At 33.1% G+C, this 24,465-nt stretch overlaps 3 protein-coding genes across 4 annotated transcripts; 1 reads left to right on the top strand and 2 right to left on the bottom strand.

Moving 5' to 3' along the window:
* Positions 1-3,818: 3,818 nt before the first annotated feature.
* LOC115980922 (cysteine proteinase inhibitor-like) lies at positions 3,819-6,474 on the top strand. Of its 2 annotated transcripts, none has more exons than XM_031103121.1 (3): positions 3,819-4,113; positions 4,901-5,108; positions 6,271-6,474. In XM_031103121.1, the coding sequence occupies exons 1-2, from the start codon at positions 4,009-4,011 to the stop codon at positions 5,102-5,104; spliced, it is 309 nt and encodes a 102-aa protein (XP_030958981.1). In that variant the 5' UTR covers positions 3,819-4,008; the 3' UTR covers positions 5,105-5,108; positions 6,271-6,474. The 2 variants fall into 2 exon arrangements, with proteins under 2 accessions (XP_030958981.1, XP_030958978.1); XM_031103118.1 differs by having other exon boundaries at positions 4,901-5,104; positions 6,271-6,472.
* A 681-nt stretch (positions 6,475-7,155) lies between these two features.
* Positions 7,156-11,165, bottom strand: LOC115980911 (ankyrin repeat-containing protein BDA1-like). Its single transcript, XM_031103110.1, has 2 exons — positions 10,521-11,165; positions 7,156-7,991 (listed from the first exon to the last, which is right to left on the bottom strand). Exons 1-2 carry the CDS (start codon positions 11,091-11,093, stop codon positions 7,290-7,292), a joined length of 1,275 nt encoding a protein of 424 aa, XP_030958970.1. The 5' UTR covers positions 11,094-11,165; the 3' UTR covers positions 7,156-7,289.
* A 1,838-nt stretch (positions 11,166-13,003) lies between these two features.
* LOC115980903 (dr1-associated corepressor-like) lies at positions 13,004-20,086 on the bottom strand. The gene is made up of 6 exons (XM_031103104.1): positions 19,719-20,086; positions 15,367-15,439; positions 14,944-15,037; positions 14,402-14,518; positions 14,247-14,304; positions 13,004-13,829 (listed from the first exon to the last, which is right to left on the bottom strand). Exons 1-6 carry the CDS (start codon positions 19,749-19,751, stop codon positions 13,344-13,346), a joined length of 861 nt encoding a protein of 286 aa, XP_030958964.1. The 5' UTR covers positions 19,752-20,086; the 3' UTR covers positions 13,004-13,343.
* Between the last annotated feature and the right edge of the window lie 4,379 nt (positions 20,087-24,465).

Genomic DNA, 24,465 nt, shown 5'->3' with positions numbered 1-24,465 from the left:
CACTAAAATGTTTAGGATTTTAGTCCAACACTCCTAAGTATAAAAGCAAAACCTAATTACGTTTTGAAAACTCTTAGAAGACTTGTGAGTTATTCTTGTGAGATTTGAGAGGTTCTGTAACCTTCTAACTCTCCAAGTGTAAACTGGAACAAGATCTACAATCAAGTGCTGGTAGAATTTAGTTGCTAATACAAGATCAACAACTGATGATCTAAACCTTTGAGTGAGATCTTAAAGTCATGAGTGTGGGAACTTGTGTACTGCAAATCCAAGAGAAAAGAGTCCATGGAGTTGAGGCTCACACTTGGTCGTGTCAGTAAGTTCTACTAGTGGTAGCAATAGATATAGGGTTAAATCTTTTGTAAACTTCAATTCTTTATAGTGGATTTATTTACATTAAGGATAGTTAGGTCAAACTCCCCCTAGGTTTTTACCTTAAGACTGTTCATTTCATTGGTTTTCCTGAGTGATCATATCTGTGTGTTATTTTCTTTTTCGTTGTGCATGATATGATTTATTACTGTTTTACCTAGATCTCATTACTAACCTAAGTGAACACTTGGCTAATATATTAGGTTAAACAATCTATTTTAAGGGGTCTAAACAAATAAACAGATTATATAAAGGCAAACTTGGGTTAAATAATAATATATTATACCTTTTGTTAGTTGGCACATTTGTGGAATTCTTTTTTTTTTCATAATGTACCTTGTCATGCTGTTATAATGTTTTGCATATATCAAGTTCAAATTTTCATAATGTAATTTTTTTAGTTGGTTGGTTCATCTATAGTAGTATTTTATACATGTCCTATACATTGTCATTTTTTATTTTGGTCTTAGTAAAAATAATATACATTGCCACTTTTATAATATCATTTAATAAGAAAAATGACAAAACTTAGGTATAATATCTTAGAATCTCCAATTAAATTTAAACATCTAACTACATTGAATACTAAAACACAAAAAATTAATATTATCATTTATAAAGACTAAAGATAAAGATAATTAATTCAATAAAATTATGTATTGAGTTTAATTAAAAAACTTAATATACTGCACCAACTACTTGCAAAAAAAAAAAAAAAAAGTAGCATTAACTACATTTTACTCATAAAAAAAAAAACTATATATGTTTTTTCTTTTGCGATCCATAATATTTGTACAACTTTTTTACAACAAATCTATTCTACGTGGTAAATTGTTAATAGTTATAATTTGAACTTACTATTAACATTACATTTTTACATACCAATAACAACTAAAAATAAAATAACAACTTACCACTTAGAATTTATTATGAAAGTGTTATGAAAATTTTGTAGACAACATTTATTTTCTTTTGTAAGGTATGTGCTATTAGGCAACTGATATTCTCTTGTAATGTTTTTTTTTTTTTTTTTAGGGAGAGTTTCAACCTATGACTTCCGCTCCTTAGTGGCGGCTCTAGGAATTTTGTCCAGGGAGTTCCTATTCTACTTTGAAAAAATTTCGGGTCATTTCGGTTGTTTCGGGAAATACCGGCCGAAATTCAAAATTTGGCCGGCATGAAGTGTGCTTAAAAAAAAATGTTCTTAAAACCAAAACAAATTTGCATTCTGTACACCGAAAAACCTCAAAAGGAAAAAAAATGAAAAGAAAAGAAATGAACAAAGTTACTTATACAATAAACTATAAGTTTATTTGAAATATTAATAAAATTATTAATTATTGTTATTTAGTTGTTTCATTAATTTGTTTGTCTTTTATAAACTATAATTTGTTATATTGTTGTTTCATTAATTATAAATTTTTTAATTGTTGTTTAGCCTAACATAATTTAATTTGTTTATCTTTTATAATGTATTAGTTAATTAAATTATTAATTATTATTTATTAGTTGCTTCATTATTTTTCTTTACTAACTATTAGCACACACCCCATGTGCATTCTCCACTGCCTGCCTTTCGTGCCTTTACTTCCCACCCGATCCCATGCCCCATTCACCCCTCCCCCCACTCAACAGACAAGCCCCAATCATAAGAGCCAATCAAAAATTCACAATCACCAATCACAATAGACAATACACTGAAAGACAAAAAAGAGAATCAGCCAATCACAAATATTAATAAAGTTACAATAAAGCTAAGCAATTACAGTTCAATAAAGCCAAGCAAGCCAGTATCAAAAAAATAAAAATAAAAATAAAGCTAAGCAATTTCACCAAAAAAAGAAAGAAAAAAAAGAAAGAAAAGAGAATCAGCCAATCAGATTAAGTCTTTAGTCTTAAAAAGAGAGAGACTCTCATTTCACTTTCATAGTTTCAGTCTTCAGATAAAAGAGAGAAAGAGACAGAGAGAAGTAAGAGAGTAGAGAGTAAACCCATTAGAGAAAAAGAGAGAGTCAAAGAGAAGAAAAGTGTAAAGTAAAGATGAAATACCTTAAGGTTGAGGGAGCAGGGAGGTTGAGGCTGAGGGGCGGCGTCATCGGGCTGGGCAGCATGTCGAGGCAACTGGCAAGAAAGGAATCTCCGATCCGATTTGTGCTATTCTGTTCTCCGATCCGACTGGCAAGGCTAAGGCGATGACCGATCTCCGATCTAACTGGCATGAGCTCTGTTGCTCGAGTTTGAGGTGGAGGCAATGAGCTCTGTTTCTCCGTTTTTTATTTCAATTTTTGCTACCATCCGTGGTTAGGTTTGCTACCATCTGTCTTTAGGTTGGGTTTTGGTTTTTTTTTTTTTTTTTTTTTTTTTTTTTTTTTTTTTTTTTTGAGAATCTGTGACCCGTGGGTTTGCTACCATCTGTTGGACTTGCCATATGTTGTTGTTGTTTTTTTTATTTTTTATTTTTTATTTCTTTAGATTGGGTTTGCTTTCCCATCTATTGTTCAGGATTGATGTTGGGCTTTAGGCAGTGGGCTTGCTTTGTTACTTTTTTTTTTTTTTTTTTTTTTTTTGCTTGAAAGTAGAAAAAAATAATATTTATTTATTTGAGGGTGTTCTTGATTTTGCTTGAGGGTGTTCTTTTTTTTTTTTTTTAAAGGGTAAACAAATAAAAAAAAATTCATTATTATATATATAAAAAAATTTATTTTCGGGTTAGGGTGTTCTTGGGAATATCCTGCCCTCAACGTGACGTTGCCACTACCGCTCCTAATAATAGCTCTTTATTCTTAGATTAATACACCAATTGATTTTTGGTATAAGTGGGGATTCAACTTATGAGTTAAAATGGTTTTTGTTGTTGGTTTTGGTGGCCTGATTATTAGACCTCCAACACTAGCAAATTTAATAACTAAGGGTTCATTTGGTAGTAGTGTTTAAATATTGTTGTTTAGTTTTTAGTATTGTAGAAATACATATTTAAGTATTACAGAAATACATGTTAGAAGTGTTATTATTGTTTAAATACTAAAAACTGTGGTTTAAAAAGAGGACCAAATCGACACCCAAAAAAATAAAAAATAAAAATCTTTGGTGTATAGTATTTTACGTTGCTGTCCTGCGCCTCCACCCAATCCTGTTGGCTGCGGTTCAAACAGCAATAATATTTGGCAAATTGATCCACGTCTATGGGCTTCTGGTTTTGACTTTTCCAATTCTTAGGCATTAAGGATAGGAATTAGGAACAACTCGTAGGAATAATGCCGTACGTAACTCCTACACTACTACTATAATAATCAACGTTGACCACCATCTCCTAACAAATCATAGTTTGCCACGTCACGTAGCGATAAGAAGAAGAAGAAGAAGAGAAGTGTCGGTCGTACACGATTTCATCAAACGCGTTAAATATCTGTAATTGCCTGCGATTTGTAAATCTCTATTTGGAATATAATATAATAAAATAAAGTAAAGTAAAAAAAGAAAAAAGAAAAACGAGAGCCTCTTTTTTTTTTTTTTTTTTCTTTCCCCCTATTTAAAGCCTATACACAAACACTGATAGATACACAAATCGAATCGAAGCTTAAAAAAAAGAAGAATATTTACAAGAGTGTTTGGTTGTTTGTTTATCGAAAGAGAAAAATGGCAGCACTACCTGGAGGAGTGTCAGATGTTAAGGGACATGAGAACAGCTTGCAGATCGACGACCTCGCTCGTTTTGCTGTCGACGACCACAACAAGAAAGAGGTACTCTTATCTATATCACTCTTATGTTTTAACGTTGTTATCATCTTTCATAGTATGCTTTTTTTTTTTTTCTTTTTTTGTTTGGCAATTTATACCGAAAATAAACAAACATGGGGAATTTTATTCTAGATCGTCTGTCGTTTATTGGTGATTTTTTACAATTGTTTGTGAAATTTCCAATTAATTCATTAGTACAAGTAATAAAAGAGGACTAATGATGAAATTAAGGAGTGAATATGATTTTAAATAGAATGGAACGGAGGAAATGAATACATGTGACCCAAAATTTTGAGATTAAGGTTGGTTATTTGGGATTTGAAAAAAAAGTTAGCATATTTTACTTTTTAGTTTATTTTTACTCTTAAAGTGGGTTCCATTGTATTGTTAAGAGAGTCCTATTGTTCCAAAAGTCAGGTTTTAAATTTTTTTTATTCGTACTTTCGGCAAAAAGTTTTTAGTTTCAGCAAAATAAGCTGTTGCTGAATGGATGCTAAGGCTTGTTATTTTTGTTTTTGTTTGTTAGTGAAATTTCCATTTGAGAATATGGGAATGAGTTAATTTTTCACGACCTTAAAAGTTATATGCATCTCAATTATGTGTGGGGGTTTAATCAGTTCAATGGGATTTAATTTGACATTCCGACTTGCACAAAAAAGAAACTCTTTGGCCATATATGTATATATATACTAATGTGCATAGATGAATGATTGGTTTTGCTGAAATTTTGGTGGTGGGATTAATATTTGTTTAAATGTTCATTTGTCTAATTATGTTATGCTGTGTGTAGAATACACTGCTGCAGTTTAAGAAGGTGGTGAATGCGAAACAGCAGGTGGTTTCTGGAACAATATACATTCTAACGTTGGAGGTGGAGGATGGCGGGAAGAAAAAAATTTATGAAGCCAAGATTTGGGAGAAGGCATGGTTGAACTTCAAGGAGGTGCAGGAATTTAAGCTCATTGGTGATGCCCCTACACACCATAGTGCTTAAGTAGGTATTCGTTTCAGAACACAGTGGTCCTGATTCAATTTGTGGTATCATTTTCTTGAGGATTTATAATGCTATAAATATGTGTTATCCTTTTGTGGATTTCAATTATGTGTATCTAGATATATTTCTATTATTTCCTTTTCAGATTTTACTTAACTGACATTACATCAGCTTATTTGAATGGAAACACAAAAAAAGAAAAAGAAAAGAAAAAGGGAATTGGGATTATGTGAAAAGTTAAGTTGTGTTTTTGTTGCATCACGTTTCATTCATGCAGAATTGAATTGGGGTTTGAATACTGTTGAGAAGGAATTGTTATTTGAATGACTGCCCTCTGTGGACCCACCATTAGTTTCCTACCAAATTTGAGGAGCTTTGAGACCATAGCATCTTATAGACGCTTACATTCATTTATCTTTTTGTTTTTGGATAAGTATTACATTCATTTATCTATCAATGGCATATACTAACAACCCTCTTATATAGTGTTTTAGTGGAACCCCAAACTCTGTATAGAGCGTTGGAATTGATGATTATAATAATATATGTATTAACTGAAAACATGAATTACCTTTGATAAAATTTAGGACATGATCGACTCTATAATTGGATTAAATAGCAGCCCCCATTGGTCGTACTCTGAGTCTCTTGCCATTTCGAATGCTTGTTAGAATATGCTTTTGCTGGTAACTGGCATTAGAGTTTACTTTAGTTACTTGTTTAGTTTCAAGTAAAATGGTATCACTGCTCTGTATTGGCATTGCTCTTTTCTCTTTTTCGTAGGTAAGAAACATACTCCCAAAAAAGGTGGGCAACGTGCTCATCAATTTTGATTGTATCATTGTGTGTTGTGTGTTGTGTGGTGCAGAGATGCACATTGCTTCAATATCATAGTTAGCAGTTAGCACCCCCTCCCGTATTATTCCTTATAACTATTGTTATTTAAACTCTTTTCTCACAGCTATATATTGTCATTTCAGATTTATTTAGCTTTGTAAATTAAAATATAGTTCTTTTAAGATTAATCTATATAGCAACAATGGTGTACTTATTGATCTGTCGGTACTTCTGTACAAACTTATTATGTTAATATCTCGGATTAAGTAGTATATGGTTCTGGTGTAGCTCAATCTATCTCACTAATAATACTTTCGTTGTATATTCAGGTGACTGAAGATTGGATGGATCTTGCAATGCTCCAAGTTAAGAAGTATATTAAAACATCGAAGGCGTGTTTTTATTGAAATAAAATGTAAATTAATCTGAATTGGTTTCTCAGCCTTCTATTATAACTCAGGAGCTGGTGTATTCATCTTTCATTGTGACAATATAGCTATGAATTTTAAAATGTGTACTTTCGTATTATCAAATGCCTTAAAGCTCAATTGACACTTTTTGATATTTCCAACAAACACCTATGATTCAAATCCCTCTTCCCCTATTGTTATAACTTATCTTATTGCGTACTAAACAATTAATTCCTTTGTTTTTGGAATCATTTTTTCACAAGAGGTAATTAAATAAAAGAAATTATAGAATGGATTGTTACTTATGCCTAGATATTGGATAAATGGATATTGATAAGACCTTTTCAATTGCAGCCAATAAATTATTACAAATAATTCCAACAACTTCAGGAGAAAAAGAGATAACTTATTGCTTTCAATCCTCGGAGAAAGATACATTATTTGGGATAGAAAGAAAGAAAGAAAAAAAAACTGAATTATTAAAAAGAAGCTGATTTATGTATTCAAAGCGTTCTTCTACATTTGATATCTTAAACATGCCTGCTTCCACCATGATTTCTGGTCATTCACGCGAGTGATGTTTAATGCACTTGAAATCTTTGTAGGGCACATTTAAAAAACAATAACACTTTGAAATATTTGCAGAGCAATTGGAATCTTTAAAGAGCACTTAAGAACAATATAATTTGAAATAGAAAATACTACTAGGCGTGGTAGTCTCAACACAAATTGTAAAATGTTTACAAATAAATATACTAGATACTCTTAAAAAAAAAAAAAATATATATATATATATATATATATTTAAAGTAGGCTTTCCTGAAATGTTTACAAATATTTAACCCAAAAAAAAAAAAAAAAATCAAATAAACAAGGTGGAGTACATTAGGGTCCTTAGGAGACTTAAAATTCACAAGATGATCATGGGACCTAGCTGGTCAAGCTTCTTCTTTGGAGACATCTGCAGAAGATGGCTTCCACTTTCTTCGAGCTAATGTCGATATATGACCAACTCTTTCTGCTGCAAAACCATAGATACTTTGAACAATTTTTTTGACTACTTCAATTGCCAAGACACAATAAGCGAAAATGCCCACAGTTATCAAGTATACAATAAGCAAGGAGAGACCATTTTGCAACATGGTGACTGATAGTGTTATATAAGTTATCATCATGGAGATTAGGGCAATTGGTAGTAAGACTTTCACATAAGTTTTGTTTCCATAAAAGAATATGAGGAAGACAGAGGAAAAGAACCCAGCAGTGTTGAAAGACATGAATAGGTAATATGTTGCAGATGGACATGTATTTGTTGCGCTATTTGAATGATGGAAGATGCATTTGGGGTCTAGTTTTTTGTCATCCCTCCAAATAGTTTGAGGAGGGGACAGTCCTGCTTCATAAGTCACTGTTGCAATCAAACTGGCCACAACTAGTACCATTTCCTGTACACTCTCCCAAATGGTATTGGAACTATCTTCTGCAGATTGATCTGACTGTTGCGGTTGTGTCAAGTCAAATTTACCAGCTTGAGTAGTAGCTTGAGGCAAGATATCAGTCTCAACTGTAGATTGCTCCCCTGGTAGAATCTCTATGAATTTCTTGTCTAGCTTGCTTTGAGTTCTTAGTAAGTCTAATACCTGCCAAATAATGTTTGTCAAGAAAATCATATAATCTTTAATAAAAATGTTGAAGTTACTACTGGTTTATTACAAAAGACTTACAAACTAACGTTAAATAAATTTCTTAATTACTTTTTGCTGTATGTATGGTAAAATTTATAATATCTCTAATATCATCATTTTTAACGGCACCTCAGCATTTAATAAGCTATGTCTATGCTAGATATTGAAACACAAACCTCCTTAAGGTGAAAATTAGTTGACCATGAAGAGGCATGGTTGAACTCAGCACTCAGCAGGGTATTTTAGTTAAAAGCAGGGAAAGAGAAGCAAGAAGAAAAAAGATAGAAGAGTGGCAAAAATGGTAGAGTCAAATTTTGTAAATACACATAACCACTAGGTTGTAAAATGTATAAGACATGCATTTCAGTAGAATTGCTTCATAATCATATATTAGCTAGTCGTGCAGCAAATACAAGGCATGTCAGTTTCAAGCTCCAAATTATTTGGCAGACAAGAAAATTTATGGCCAAACTAGTCCAACAATTTCATGTGACATGATCCATATTGCATGTTAATAATGCAGCTATCATATTCCTTTATCTTATTGTTTACTATTGCATTATACTATTGCTTAAGCTATGATTAAGCTATCATATCCCTATACACTAGCAGGAGTTATCCTCCATCAGAAGGATAATTAGAAGTTTCAATTCTAATATGGTTAATTTAGATAACATTTTTCTAAAAAACTAATTAAAGATATTAAAAAAATCAATAATAATACTTTGGAAACAGTTTGAAAGAAACCAAAAATTGAAGGATAATTCGTGTTGTAAAATAGATTAATATCATTATCATTATAATAATGAGATAGGCTGAGTCCTGATCGAGTTTGTTCAATTATCAATGCTTGAGCCTAACCTACTTTTCATTTAATATCAGGGAAAACTATTTCATGAGCTAACTAATATGTATATGTTGAGGCCTGAGGGCCAAACGCACTCTCCACACACACAAAAAATTAAAAAAAAAAATTAAATAGAAAAAAGAGAAGAAAAAGAAGAAAGAAAGAAAGACCACCATCTTTCGTTTAAATCCAAAAAAGAAAAAAGATAAAAAAAAGAAGAAGAAGGGAAATAGAAAAAGAAGAAGAAGAAAAAAGAAAGACCACCCCCAAAATGTCTAGATAGCTATGTGAAGACCACCAAGTAAACTTAGGAAGTTTCGTGACTTTAGTCTTTATTAAATTTACGTAGTTTGTTACCTTTTCTTTTTTCTTTTTTTTTTCAGAATGATTTTTTTTTGTTACTTAATACCAAAAAACAAAGATACATGTTTGTATTTTAAGTATTCTCAAAACTGCATGCTATTCATATTTCAAATTACTTTTTTTTTTGGAACAAAGGTTATTCAGGAAAGAAATAGAGAATTAAATCACAACTGATTAATAATGGAACTGTACATTATCATTAATTAGTATATCATAATCATGTTTATCACAAATAAAGTTTTCCAGATTTCATCTTATATTTTTGTGCATCTTTACTTGCTCGATCCATGCCTTTGAAACCTATTCACAAAGAATTGAAGATAGTAACGCTCCAATTTATCAAATAAATAAATGAGCTTTTTCTTTCTTTCATTCTTTTCTTTTCTTTATTTATTATGCTAAATTATTGAGGCATGAATTATAATTATGGGGTCCTCATATATAATTACTTTTCTGATGTGACAAGATAATGAGAGAAGCTATCAATATCAATATGCTAACTCTAGAGTCATCGATGTATGATCATCTATTTAAGATGACGTGGTGGGACATTAATGGTGATTATCAATAAGTAGTAATACTGCAACAGATCATGTTGGACACAGTCGGAGACTGGAAGCCCAAAAGGAAAGAGGTCCTTTGGTTGGTTGATCAGGCATTGACGCATAGTTGAGTCTTTGCTTAATTTGTTAGTTGAGGCTTTTGGTAGTTAGTGTTAGTTGAAGACTTGGAAGCTCTAGTAAATGAGAGAGTGTGACTTAAAGGTCCAAAATGATAAGATGAGGGACTTCTTTTAAAAAAGCTGAATGTTTTAGTGAAACACCATTATATGGCCATCCTTTGATGTTTTGAGCTAAACCCTTTCATGTTAGTGTTTAAATTAGTAGAAATCATCAAGGATTGTAAGAATTATGCCAACTTAAGATTGCTGAATCTTACAGCTAATGAATATTAAGTAACTTGAGTTAAATAAATCAATTTTTTCTCAGGGTAAAAAAAATATTGGTTTTAGAAACCTCATTTAAACTATTCCTTTAAGATATTGCAGAGATACGCTAATGAAACGCAATATTAAATAAGGTGCCACTTTGTAAACCATAAAACTAATTAAATAAAATTTTAACCACGAAATAAAAAGGATTCTGTTTTCCTAGAATGGAGGAGAGAATCGAACTAATGTGATTCCCGACAAATCGTTGGTAGAAGACAAACGCTAGTTCTAATAAACTAATGCACATGAAGCTAACATGGTCGTGGAGTAATCATTAACTTACTTGGAGTTGGTTGTTAGTCACAGCCAGCTGCAAGATTGTGTTGCCTTCTTTGTCATTGGCGTTTAAAATCTCATCATCATCATTGTCAAGCTTTTCAACCAAAGCCTTAAGCGCCTCAAATTGGTTGTTCTTCACAGCCAGGTGAAGAGCTGTCTCGCCTCGAGAGGTGACACACCTAATAGCATGTGGACAGTGAGACAGCAACTTGTCAATGACAAAAACTCTTCCTCTAATGGCTGCAAAATGGAGAGGAGTTCGACCACCTTTGTCCTTGACAAGGCTAAGATCAGGGCTGAGTTTCAACAATTCTCTCACTATCTCAACTTGACCAGAGGCTGCAGCTATGTGCAAGGGGCTAAAACCATCTTGGTTCAGCTCACTAGCAAATGAAGGCTTTTGACTTAAAATTTCTTTTACAAACTCGGTTTTTCTGGCTAGTGTGGCAATATGCAAAGGAGTCTCTGCAAAGGGTGCTAGAGAAACTTTTTCAAGGATTAGTGGATCTTCTTCTAGTAATGCTTTGAGGGTGATGACATCTCCAAGTTGAGCAGCCATGGACAATCGTGGATCCATAGGAGAATGAAATGAATAAATGATAAAACTTTGATTATGTGTTTGTGGTGCTTGTTTTATGAAGTGGGAGACTATTTGACATGGGTTTTATGTAAAAGGAGATGTGGCTCCCATTTTCTATACTAGTTTCAAAAGGAAAACGACCTTGGATGAACCATTAATTCCAAAGATTATTGCGTACAATTGAAATATTTATTGCTATTTTGAATTACCAAAATGGATAAAATTTACACTTCTTTTTTATACATTTTATCAGAGGAACTTTAGAGAGGGATTTTCAAACTTAACGGTGGTTATTTTTGAAATGAAATGTGGAGATATTTTCTTATACATGTACATAACTTGAACTTATTGATACTGTGGGGTGTCCGAGGACCGAGAAGAACAAGGAGTGGGACATCCTTCACCAAGCCATTTGTAAAGTGCCTTAGATCCGAGAAGGTGATCTGCCTGAGAAGAGGATGGGAAAGGTGCATGATGTCTTATGAGCGCCCGAGGAGGAGAGGTAACACTCTAGGGGAGGAACAGTGTGGTGGTAGGAAGCTCTCTGAAAGGGTATACCTACCATCCTCGCATTGAATGCTCTGCAACAAACTTATCAGCTGCATTAATGAAGAAGTGACTCCTGAACAGTGTCTTTACAGCTAATAACCCCTTCTACCACCTTTAGTAGAGCCTTGATGGGACAAATATCAAAGGAAGAGTTTTGGGACGTACACGTGAAAGGGAGGAGCACTTTTCTTCATCAATTGCTTGATTCATATTCTTCCTTGTCTGTGAACCACATCATTAGCTCTAAGCTTGGGTAATCATTCTATTGTAATTGCCTTCCCATCTCTACACTAAAACAATTCTATTGTCTAGGCTTGGGTTGAAGTGCAAGGCAACCACATCATTAGCTCTAAGCTTGGATAATCATTCTATTGTAATTGCCTTCCCATCTCTACACTAAAACAATTCTATTGTCTGGGCTTGGGTTGAAGTGCTAGGCACTACTAATTTAAGTGGACTTGGGCTTTCAAATCTAGCACTTACAAATACTATTATTTATAATTCTAAAAAAGAATAAAATAATACATATATAGAGTCGGAATACAAATTCTTTAACAACAAATTCTTAAGAGGAAAATCGTATGTGTGAGATAGAGATAAAATTTAGCTTAAAAAGAAAACTAATTTTGTTGATTTTTTTTTTTTTTAATACATATGATGAGACTGAATTTTTGTCAAACAGATATTGCAGGCTGATATGCAGTTTTTACTTATGACAAGAAAGGAATGGGAATCTAACCGAATTCTAGCCCCCATTGTTGGAATTGGAGAAAGAATACAGCCTCACGTTGACAAGGATCTCTCATAGCCGATGTGGCCATCTTTATCCTTTTATTATCTCTCTTTTAAAAAAAATAAAATAAAATTTAAATAAATCATGAACTATACGCAACTAACCATAGCTGCTCCCAGGAAGCAAAGTTCAAACCACCAGCATGATTCTTTCTATCCAAATGGGACTATGGGACCATTAGGTTTGATTTGTAGTAAGCAGTCTAAGCAGATTGGCATCCAATCATCAACCACCAATCAGGGACCCTATGCTAATGCACAAAACACACCGGGTTCATGACTTCATTGTATACATATATAGGATAGATCCCACATATTACACATGAAATGTGAGCCCATTATTGGTTTCTCAGTCAGTCAATCCTGCAACTGTAGGCAATTTGTTGGTGGTGGGTAATTCTGGTGCAAAACATTAACAAAACTGGCATTACACATCTTAGCTTCCTTCTTTTTATATACATATTATTTCATGGTTTTTATGGATAAAATAAAATTAGTTCACTACTTTTTTCGCCAAGCAACTTGTGAGAGTTACCTATAGATCAAACACCGAAGCCATTTGAAGATCTAATTCTGCACATGAGAGAAACAATACAAAATATTTTCGGGTACAACACGGGGATGATTGCACCAAAATTTAAGATTTCAATATGCTGAAGGAAGAAATAAGTTTGAAACTGTCAGTTAATGGTACAGAAGCATATACCATGAACATCTAAAGACCTAAAGAACTACAGTTACAGCCTTGCCTAGAATGGTATTTGCAGTTTTCATCTTCATTTTCTATTCCTAACCATCTATCACAATAATATTAGCCTAACATCTACTTGTATATCAGAAAATAAGAACTACCAACCTATGTGAGATAAGTTAAGACAAGCACCAGAAATGCATGGTCATTGTCATTCAACCTTCTTCATCATAATCTTCCTCATCCTCATCCTCATCTATCCTTCTACTTAAGTTGGCAAGTTGTACGGGATCAATGGCGATATTTTTCATTTCAGATTCAGACCAGTCAGGGTATTCCTTGGGCTTTATTTCTGGAATGGGCTCTGCAGATGAACTAGCAGGGACAGCAGCTGTAGTTGTTGAGTCCCCATTCTCATCTAAGTCCATATTCAAGTCAAAGTTTCTAACGGGTGCTTCTTCACTTTTGACAGCCAGAATATTTTCCTTCCATTCTTTGGTTTCTGCCCCATTATCATCAAGCCTCTCAAGACTTTGATTGAGTTTTTCATCATGCTCAGAATCATCTGGATCATCTTCAAACTTCTCATATTGTGCAGTCGTCTCTCTCTCAACTGTTTGACTACCTCGCCCACGACCTCTACCTCTACCTCTGCCCCTACCCCTTCCTCTGCCACTGCTGCTATTGTGGACTGCATCATGCTGGAACACAGAGGAAAAAATCATCAAGCAAAATCATTCTGTTAAGACAGATTATATGTTGGCTTAAAAGATGCATCCCAAGTTCTATAAATGCCTCTCCTATTATAATGTCATACAATTTTACAAACCAAGTTTCAGTAATACTCATCTGACTCTATTTTCTGTTTTCCAATTTGGATTTCTGAGATACAAATTTCCCAGTAATTGAAGTTCAGAAAACCCAGGAAGATGAGCATATAATTTCTACATCTCAGTTAAATATCCAAATTGAAGCATGTTCAAACACATTAATGAAAAAATCAAAAAATAATTCTTAGAACAAAGAGAGAATAAGATACTGAACACCCACTAAGAGTGAAAGACTTCCATAAAAACGATTTGATAATAATGTGAATCTGAGTGCAGTACATGTCTTACCATTTTATGCCTCTTGGACTCATCATCACTATCATTTTCAATGTTATCGGTAATTTTCCTGATAAATCAGAGTATTAACATAGTATATTAGCCATAAAATAACTAAACTTTCTTTGTCAGCTATTTACAAGAGATAACATCACATTTTTCCAAACCTTCTTTTGGCAACAGAACGATCTTCACCAGCAGCTTCTGAAACGCCTAAATCAGGAACCTTGCTGACGATATCTTTCAGAAAATCAAAAACGTTAAAGGCCTGGACACACTGTTTTCTGTACATAAAAGGATAAAATTTTAAGCATCTTAGATTTACATCTTGAAAAAGCACAAAAAGAATAATTTTTCTCATAGCAAGAATGAACCCTATTGTCTAATGTGTGCCGAAGTCCCTGTGCCTGTGTGCATGAGAAGGGGAGAGAGAGAGAGGAGACATAGATATCACTATTTTCTTCCCATGTACTTTAAGCCAGTGCAAACGCCAAATTGCCGAATATCTCGGAAACTACACCTAAAACAAATGCTACAGAAGGAGCCACTGTCTTTAATCTTAATAACTGATCCTTAAATCATATAGGCATGGTGTTTGATAGAAAAGAGTCGGTACAGGGTTTGATTCTCACTGAACTATAAAAGTAATTGCCCATCCTCAAAGGAGATATTTACAACCTAAAAGTAAATAAATGAAATTTTCACTTACAAATGCAAAGAATTCAGGGTCTTTGCTCCTCTCTTCAAAGTAATCTCATATGTCTGAGCACATAGATCTTGCAGAAAGAGTTCCAAAGCTTTAGCTGCACATTACATTGGCAACAGGCGATAAGTATCATAAATAATAACGAAACTGCAATGTTAATTTTTTTTTTTTTTTTTTAATAATTGTTACAACAAGTGGGGGAGGGGAGATTCAAAACCCTAGTTCTCCTCATAAAGAAGACCAAGCAATGCCACTCATAGACTAAATTATAACCAAAAAAAGAGAAGGAAAAATGTTGAAGGTGAAACAAAATCTGTGAACTACTAAACAAAGAATCATTAAAAATAGAACTAGAAGTATGTATGTGTGTGTATATATATATAAAGTTATAAACAAGCAGTAGCTAGGGTTTTAAAAGTTACTTACAAACTAGAAGAGGCACAGCCATGGCAATCTTCCCAATATCCTCATCTGCTTGCATAATCTTCTTAATCCGAGCCTGTGGAACAACCATACCAAATCAGATAACATGATCCCATTTTTAAACCCACTGCATTGAATGAATGTCAATATAGGCTACTATATAGAAAGAAAAAATATTTAATTTGTGAAGCAACACCACATAGAATCATAGATGCTATAATCACACTTCTAACTAAAAAAGAGAAAATACATTTAGTGTGAAGAATTTCTGGACCCAGTACAGGGAAACCTATCAGAAACATGGCATAAGCAAACCTAAGAAGTAAATATTCACCAAAAAAACCTAGAATAATTTAGCTAAAAAAAGATCAAATAGAAAGAAAGAGTATTGAAAGTGAGTGCCATGCAGGTATAATCCAGTTGAGGTTCCCTAAATAAGATTTGGATCTTGCGCATATAGAGAAAATATGGTGCTAAGCAAAATTCCAAATCCATGTCAGGTCTACAACATAGAGATGCTACTTTTACACCATATAAAATATAATACATTCAAATTGACATGAAGTTTGCCAAAGTTTTCTCCTTTAAGTCTGTTTACTAATCATATAGCTTTAACTAATGAAATTCATTTATCTTGGATCAAGTATTCATAAAAGAGAACTGTTCTTAGAAAACCTATCACACTTAAAGAAAATTTATAGAACTGCTACAACACTAGTGGTTATCCACAAAACCCAGTATTATAATGAAAGAGAAAATTATAAATTTTTTCCTTTTAAAAAAAAAAAAAAAAATCTAAATGAGGATGTCACACCAAATTAGTCGTAATAAAACACAAGATATGGTATGGAAACAATACATTTTATGCATAATAAAGTGGAACAAGCTGGGACAAGATGAGATAAAGACCACAAATGCAACAGGACAGAGGAGCAACACACTGCAAGTAGAAGCTAAGAAGTAAATAAGAGCAAGGCCTAAAAAGGCATGAACAATATCATAGCAAAGGACCAAAAAGGATATCCTCTACATAGAGCAAAATGCAAATGAGTTGTGAAGCTGACATCACATTGTCAGGATTGAGAATGATTTGCTTACGAAAAAATACATAATTATGTGGGTGGTTCACTTCAATTTCCAAACTAGAGAAGGGGATTTTCCTACAAAAAAAGTGCTTTGCTTTGGAGGGATGACTTGTGTGCTTCCTTTGAGCCCCATATACAGGATCATCTCTTACGCAACAGCTATACATATTTAGGATAACAAAAGCATTTTATTCTCAAACTGATTCTGCAGCTTTCTCCCAGTTGCAACATAATAAAAATTCTTTAGCTTATGCATAACATTAACATAGAGAAAGAAGTGGACTATACCACTTATCACTGAAGGCCTCTATAGGATAAACTGCACATGAGGGACCCCATTCGTAGGGAAAAAAAATCCATAGAGAATAGATTTAGACCTAATTTGCCTAATGTATGGTGAAAGTACTGAACTAAAAGTTCAATTGTAGGATTTCTTAGATTCCAAATAGAAGATTATAGACAAATTGTTTAAAAATTCCAATCAAGTGACATCTCCATTAATTTAACTTGTGCAAATAAAAAGAACCAATTCAATGCTTATTACTAATATTTCTTATGTCGGCAGGGCATTAAGACCTAACAAGCTGTAAAGGGTCACTCAAAGCCAATCATGGACAAATGTCATGCTTGAAAGCTAATAGTCTAGCATATCTATCTAGATTCAAGTCAAATAGATAGCATTCTCTTATTCACAGAGGAAAAGATGGAATAAAGATAATTTAGAAAATGATTATGATGAGCTTAAACAAGCAGCTAGATCAAACAAGTGTGGAAGAACTAGATTCCTAGAAATAAAATTGCAAACACAATTCACATGCCATTGTTTCATGTATATGGATTTTTAATTTAAAAAAAAAATATATATATATATATATATATGTATCAAAGCATTCCATATGCACAATAAAATGGCACCATGGTAGTCACGAAGTCTACTCTATGTCAACAGACTTCAAGAAAACAAGGAGAGGTGAAATGTTAAAAGATAAATAAAAAGAGAATCATGGATGAAACTGTCACATCTCCAAGGCCCCATTTTTTAGTAACAGAGAACCTTCAGAAATGCCCACCAATGTCTAACGAAAACAGATCACAGAGTGCCATGCACCAAACTCAACAGTAAGGCCATGAATGTTAATTGGAGGAGACAAATTTTCTACACATATATTACTGGTTAATAATTTAAACCATAGCAACGTACAATACCATCTCAATTCAAACAACATTCAGGATTTTTGAGAAACATCACCTTAAGACAACAACTTAACATATCAAATGATTTTTTGTTCACAAGAGTTACTTTTCTTTCCTTTTTCTTTTTTAATAATTCAATAGTTATAACAATGGAGAAGAGGGGGTTTGAACCCTGGCTCTCCTTATAAAGTAGAGCAGGCAATGCCACTGAAATTCATGGCTCTTGACTTTATTCTTTAGAGTTTCACATGCACCCAACAGGTCTTGAACCCAAAACCTCACCCTCCACCCCATTATCAACCCTAAATCTTTCCCATTTCTTATATCTTCCTCATCTTTCACCTTCTCTTTTCTCTCGCTGTTGGGGGAGTACTCATCCTCAAATATTCCTCCCCTCTAGTGCCTCTTTCTTCCCTCACAGGCCTTTATTGATCAATTAGCGACCCTGGTGAAAAGCCACCTTGGGCAGCATGGGTGCCATCATGGCGCTTTCTTTGAGGCTTTAAGCTTGTCGATTCTCTATCCTGTGGTGCCACTCGATTTCTTTCCTTCACTACCAGAGGTCATTGGTTGGTCCTTGGAGTTTGTTGATTCATCATTTGTTAACGCCAACCAATTTCTTTCAGTCCTACTCAGTGGCCATGAAAATCAAGGTAGTTTCTTTTGTTCTTCAATTTCCTCCTAAACCGTAAAGTTTGCTAATATTTGGTTGGATTCCTTGTTGGGTTATGGGTTGTTGTAAACACTCTGGCAGTGGATTGGTTGTGGTGGGTTTGTAATATTTCTAGAGAGAAACTTATCAAAAAAATATGTATATATTTCAGGAGAGAGAGACAATTGCAAAGAGATGTTGGCTGAAAAAAGAAGAAAATAAAAATCAATTGTTAAAGCTACAATGCCTTGCCTGATGGAGTGAGATACTGTAAATTTCATATTTTTTGGCTATGGTGTGTTGATCCTGATGCAAGGGAATTTGGAGTGAGTTTATCTAATTTTTAGCTAAAGAAAGCGTAATAAAGTGCCTGATGCCAATGCTCTAATTAGACAACAGCTAGTGTACATCATAAATAAAAGTCCTTTTGCATGAGTTGCAAAGCAAACTTAATATGATTAAAGAACTTCCAATGGTTCCTCTGAACCAATTCACAAGGAAAACCAAACTGGCCTTTGGAATAGTGCCATTTACTTCCATCCTATGAGCAAGGAAGGGAAAAAAAGAAGATTGTCACTATGCAGATGGCTTGCTCTCTCTCTCTCTCTCTCTCTCTCTTGCAAAGCAAACTTAATATGATTAAAGAACTTCCAATGGTTCCTCTGAACCAATTCACAAGGAAAACCAAACTGGCCTTTGGAATAGTGCCATTTACTTCCATCCTATGAGCAAGGAAGGGAAAAAAAGAAGATTGTCACTATGCAGATGGCTTGCTCGGCTACAATAAAAAGGTCACACTTAGTGCACAAAATTCCCACTTCTGTGGGGTTTGGGAGAGATGATTGGTACTTGGTAGGCAACCTTAACCCCACCTTTTTAGAGAGACTGATTCCCAAACTCAAACCTACAACATGTCACTTTGGATGGAAGGGACTTGTCATTGCACCAAAACCCGATATATAAATTTAAATAGTTGAGGGCTCAAAAAACCACAACTACCATACTGTAACTAAAGTGCTGTGAAACATAGCTATCTTTCCCACTACAAAACAGAAACTCCTTTGCTTCCACCCCAGACTCTCTATTATGTGTCCATTATCTTAGAAGCCAAGAACACAAAAAACCTCCTAGTAAACTAAACTAACAACAAATTCAAGTATTGAACACAACCTGGCTTATCCAATAACAATAACATTGCAAGGTTTAAAAATTATCAGAATCAGATTAACTATTTCATACATGACACATATAAAACAAACAGTCTAAAACTCACACAACCCAAGTGAACAAAAAGAAGAAAAAGAAAAACCCCATGTCCATGAAAACAAAAGTAAGCGGATATATTGAAGTAAAACAAGCAAAGAAACAAACCAACACATACACACACACAAACAGAGAATAAAGAAAAAGAAAGAAAGACTTACGGCTGGAAAACGAGTATCAAGTTTCTTCCTCATGTTGTCAAAACTTGGAACCCTAACAGAGAGAGAGAGAAGAATAAACCCAGAATCTCTCTATATCTCTCTGTGTCTGTGTCTCTCTGTTTCCTCTGGTTTTGTCTGTACAGTCACAAATAGAAACAGTTTAAAAAAAAGGAAGAAAAAAACAAAGCAGAGACAAAGACCAAAACGGTCCAACACTTAAAAGGCACGACGAAGAAGACGAAATTTTTTTGTATTTTTGTAGAGATTGGCTTTGGCCTTTTCCAAACTGCTGTTTTCCGACAAAAGGGGGCCACGAAACTCTCAAATATTAGTCACATATAGGAACTCTATGACTATGAGAAGACCCTACACTATCTATCCCTACTTCTTCTTTTTCTTTTTCTTTTTATTTATTTTTTATTTTTTTTTGGAATGTTCTCAAAATCTTTGTTTTTAGGTCAAAGTTTATATCCTTGCACTAGATTTTCGCAATGGTGACATATGTCATTACACTGAATCTAAACCAAGTTGTTTATTATACTTAATACTATTAAATGATTTAGATTGTCCTTAATTAGTAAAATCTAATTCATGAGATTTCTACTAAGATGGGTGATCCTCCTACCAATTATTTTTTTTATAATAAATCATTCACCTAATTTTCTAGATAAATCCTCTAGTTGACATGGTAGTTGACTAGTAGGCTTCTTTTTTTGTTAACTCTGAAGGGTGTTGTTTATATTATCAAAATCAATTGTTGTTACTTGTTGTATGAGATGCTAAAGCGAGAAATTTTATTCTTTATTTTTACATTTGGTATGTGAAAAACCCATTAAACAAATGAAGATAATGCAGTTTATTGATCAATTAATTTCTATCTAATTGAGTTCGTATTTTCAAAATTAACATTCAAGAGTCATGCCATTTTATAATGTTTTATAGTTATAAACTTATTTATAAATTATTCTATATACTTTATATCTTTAGAATATATTTAATTATCATTTTTATTTTCTATTGAAGAAGATTTTATCAATTATGTTGATGAATTTTTTTATATTTTATTTTATATATAAGATAGATATAGTTAATAATGACGGAACTATAGACTATCCTAGCCTAACATATGGAGACATGATATCTTCAATTAATAAAACAGGTTTATGGCTTTGTAATAACTTAAGACTAAAAAACCAAATAGAAACAGAAAAAAGATTTGCTAAAAAAGAGCTACGAACTTTTTGTGAGCAATATAGTTTTGATCCATTAATTGCTCCTTCTAGAAAAAGAAGAAAAGAAAAGAAAGATGACAGAAGTGATAGATATAAGAACAATAATATAAGATATTATAAAGGTAAGTCTAAAGACAAGAAAGAAGAATCCAAGATAGCAAGGAAACCAATGGTTAGTAATAGTTCCGCCAGTAATCATTAATTGCTTAGAAAGAGAATAAATACATTTATCTGTTCATCATCTGTTTGCTTGTTCACACTTAGGCTATGCACACACTAATTTGAAACATGGACTATGATGATATAGATTATGATGAAGGTTATAGCATGAAAGATATAGATTATGATGAAGGTTATAGCATGAAAGATATGGATTATAATTGGTCAAATAGTGATATGGATTATGAAACAGATTCTGATTTTGATAGTGAAATTGATGATTATAATTATAATAGTAACACAAATAATTGAAGTACTTTAACAGGAGATAAAATCAACCGACAGACTAATAAACATAATGATAGTTTTTTAGATAGAATTAATAGAAAATTAGAATCTTTAGAAAATATTAACAGATCCACTATACATACTAAAGTTGAAAATAAAATTGATAGTTTTTTGGACCTCTATGAAAGAATGAAAGTTTTAAATTCACCTTTGAAAAAAGAAAGCAAATTTGAACCCCATCATAGATTATCTTTTACAGAAACTATGACAGATAATTGATATATAAATAGTAATTCAAAAGAAGTTGTAGATAAGAATTTACATACATTAAAAGCAACTAACAGATTAGTTGACGAAGAAATTGGCCCAATTAAGGAAAGAGTAACACGTGTAGAGGATAAAATAAAATATCTCACAAAAGAAAGAAGTACTATAGAAAATGACAGACTAAAAGAAATGGTGGAAAAGCAAAACAATAAAGAAATTTCTAGTTCAGTACAAATTATATGTAAAAAGCTAGACACAGAAAGACAAAAGAACCTACTAGAAACAAGTAAGATAGAATCTTTACATGAGAAGTTAATAGATAATGGTAAAAAAGGTAAAGTAAAAGAAATGGTAGAAAGAATAGAAAGTCAACAAACCAATTTAGAAGATAAAACTCTACGTAAAGGATTAGATATAGGAAAAGACAGAGTATCTTCTTCTTTTTTCTTTTTCTTTTTTGTTTCTAATATGATTTATATATTTATATATATATATATATATATATATATAATAAAAAGTTACTTACAATAATGATAACCTGTTCAACAAGAATCATTATCATAACTCATAAGTGATGAAGTCTTCTTTAATTTAAACTATTTTATGCTTGTGTAGGTTGTAAGGCAACCATATATTGAGGACACCATAGAGAAGCTGGCTCAATATTATCTTATTATGGGCTGTAAGATCCGGCAGCCAGTGATTCCTGTGACATGTTTTCATATATTAGAGGGTGGCATCATTTTGATTCCTGTGATCTAGCCATTAACACTGGTGTCGACCTTAACACGTAATTGATGCAATAGGTAGGAACTGGCATGATCGATCGCAGTGAATGAACCAACTGTGTTGCTCCCATGGTGTACATGATTCGAACATGGAGTGGTATCAGTGCATCACTCGGCACTTTATTAGACACAGTAGCAATTCTTTTGAGAGGTTGGTAAGATAAATCGTAATTGGACCTCTACGGAGTCGGCTCTATAGAGGGACGAACCCACAGGGGGGGGCCAAGGGGGCCCGGGCCCCCCTGGCCCAAAAGAAAAAAATGGAAAAAAAAAAATTTTGGGCCCCCCAGCCCAAATAAAAAAAGAGATTTTTTTAATGATTATATATATTTTTTTATTTCTAGAGTTGTGACTCACTCTTCCAAAAACTTAGACTTCCTCTCTTTTAATTAGAATATTAGCATTAAGTATTCTAAATGATAAATATTTAGTATTTAGAACACCAAATACCAAAAACACTATTGTACGAGACATTTTAAATACTATATTAAAATAGCAAAAGTAAGTTTTGGTTTGTGAAAATATATATATATATATATATATATTTTGCAACAGTTGATGCTCTTAAGAAACAATATTTTTTGTATTTTTTTTGTCTTTGTTGGTAAATGATTACATCTTGTATTAAGAAATAATGATTTTGTGTATTGATCTTAGTTGATAGTTTGTTAGTACTATATGGATACCTATTTGGATTTTTTTTTTTCTTTTTATACTTGCCCCCCCCCCCCCCCCTCCCCCCCATATTGAAATCCTAGATCCGCCCTTAGGATATAGTATAGGCAAATAAGATGGTCGCCTAAGGCCTCCAAGTAGAAAAAGACCCAAAATTTTAACCAATCCCTGTAATAGTATTAATTAAATCCAAATATTAGCCAATAAATAAAATTGGAGATCTTGAAATTAAGAGGGCATAGCACTTATATGAAGAGGTCTCCCCTTGTGTTAAATCAAGAAACTTTCTTGTCGATGATCAAGAAGGTGAGTCTAAAATTGGAGGTGGTATAAGGTGTTTCGAATGTATGCATTCTCACACTCACACGAAGATAGGTCCCACAAGTGTAGAATATTGTCTAGTTCCCACAAATATGGACCCCATCTTCATGTGAGTATGATGATGCATGCATCCGAAACACCTTGTTATTTTTCCTAAAACTGATGGTCAAGTTGAAATAGCAACCTAAGAAGATAAACGATAACGCTATGGACATGACAGATTCAGTGCACTAAATCCTTCTCCATTGCAATATTGAACAAAATATCCATTTTACCCATCAAGAAGGTTCACAATTTGTAACACCGGGAGGATAATTTTGTGATACAAATTATGATGTCATGCCAGTTTGTCCAATGTATGCTTGTAACTTCAAAGATGCCTAGTGGCTCTAGTCTAGGCATTTAATTGGTTAGCAAATAGCAGCATCGTTGTGTGAGGTCACACATGCCAACTTTATAATATTTGATAGATGGCCTTCCGAATTTTGTTTTGCAATGATTCTAGGTAAGCATCCAAGGGGACCACTGATGTGAATCCAAATTAAAAAGCTCCACTTGATAATTTTTTTAAACGAAATTTTACCATATTTTCAAATTAAAATGTAATTTCAAAATGTAATTTTAACGTAGACAGATTGTCACGTCAACTTATACTTAGATCGATTGAATATAGAAAAAATTATGCTTTACAATCCTAAACTATATCCTATGTTACACTTTGCATCATAAACTTTTTGAATGCATGTTTTGTATCCTAAAAGTCATAGTTTAGGATGCAAAACTATGACTTTTGTTACACTTTGCACCCCGACATTAAGTTTGATATTAATTTGGATGGAAAAATATGACACTATATGAAAAGACCTAATTACCCCTCTTCTCAATCTATTAAAAACAAATTAAAAATTACACTTCATTGCTCTAAACTATTTTCCTTATTACACTTTGCACCCTAAACTTTGAATTTCCATCTAAGTTAACATCAAACTTAACGTCGGAGTGTAAAATGTAATATGT

This window comes from Quercus lobata, chromosome 1 (assembly GCF_001633185.2).
Source record: "Quercus lobata isolate SW786 chromosome 1, ValleyOak3.0 Primary Assembly, whole genome shotgun sequence".
Classification (NCBI taxonomy): Eukaryota; Viridiplantae; Streptophyta; class Magnoliopsida; order Fagales; family Fagaceae; genus Quercus; species Quercus lobata.
The sequence above is the reverse complement of the archived record's forward strand: the minus strand, read 5'-3'. Positions and strand labels throughout refer to the sequence as shown.

Excerpts from the sequence above, each read along its gene's own strand:
- LOC115980903 (XM_031103104.1), bottom strand. The coding sequence starts at position 19,751 with ATGAGGAAGAAACTTGATACTCGTTTTCCAGCC. Across the intron at positions 15,440-19,718 it reads TTGATACTCGTTTTCCAGCC|GCTCGGATTAAGAAGATTAT; the intron begins GTAAGTCTTTCT and ends GTTGTTCCACAG. Across the intron at positions 14,305-14,401 it reads CGTTCTGTTGCCAAAAGAAG|GAAAATTACCGATAACATTG; the intron begins GTTTGGAAAAAT and ends CTGATTTATCAG.
- LOC115980911 (XM_031103110.1), bottom strand. The coding sequence starts at position 11,093 with ATGGATCCACGATTGTCCATGGCTGCTCAACTTGGAGATGTCATCACC. Across the intron at positions 7,992-10,520 it reads TGACTAACAACCAACTCCAA|GTATTAGACTTACTAAGAAC; the intron begins GTAAGTTAATGA and ends ATTATTTGGCAG.
- LOC115980922 (XM_031103121.1), top strand. The coding sequence starts at position 4,009 with ATGGCAGCACTACCTGGAGGAGTGTCAGATGTTAAGGGACATGAGAAC. Across the intron at positions 4,114-4,900 it reads ACGACCACAACAAGAAAGAG|AATACACTGCTGCAGTTTAA; the intron begins GTACTCTTATCT and ends TGCTGTGTGTAG.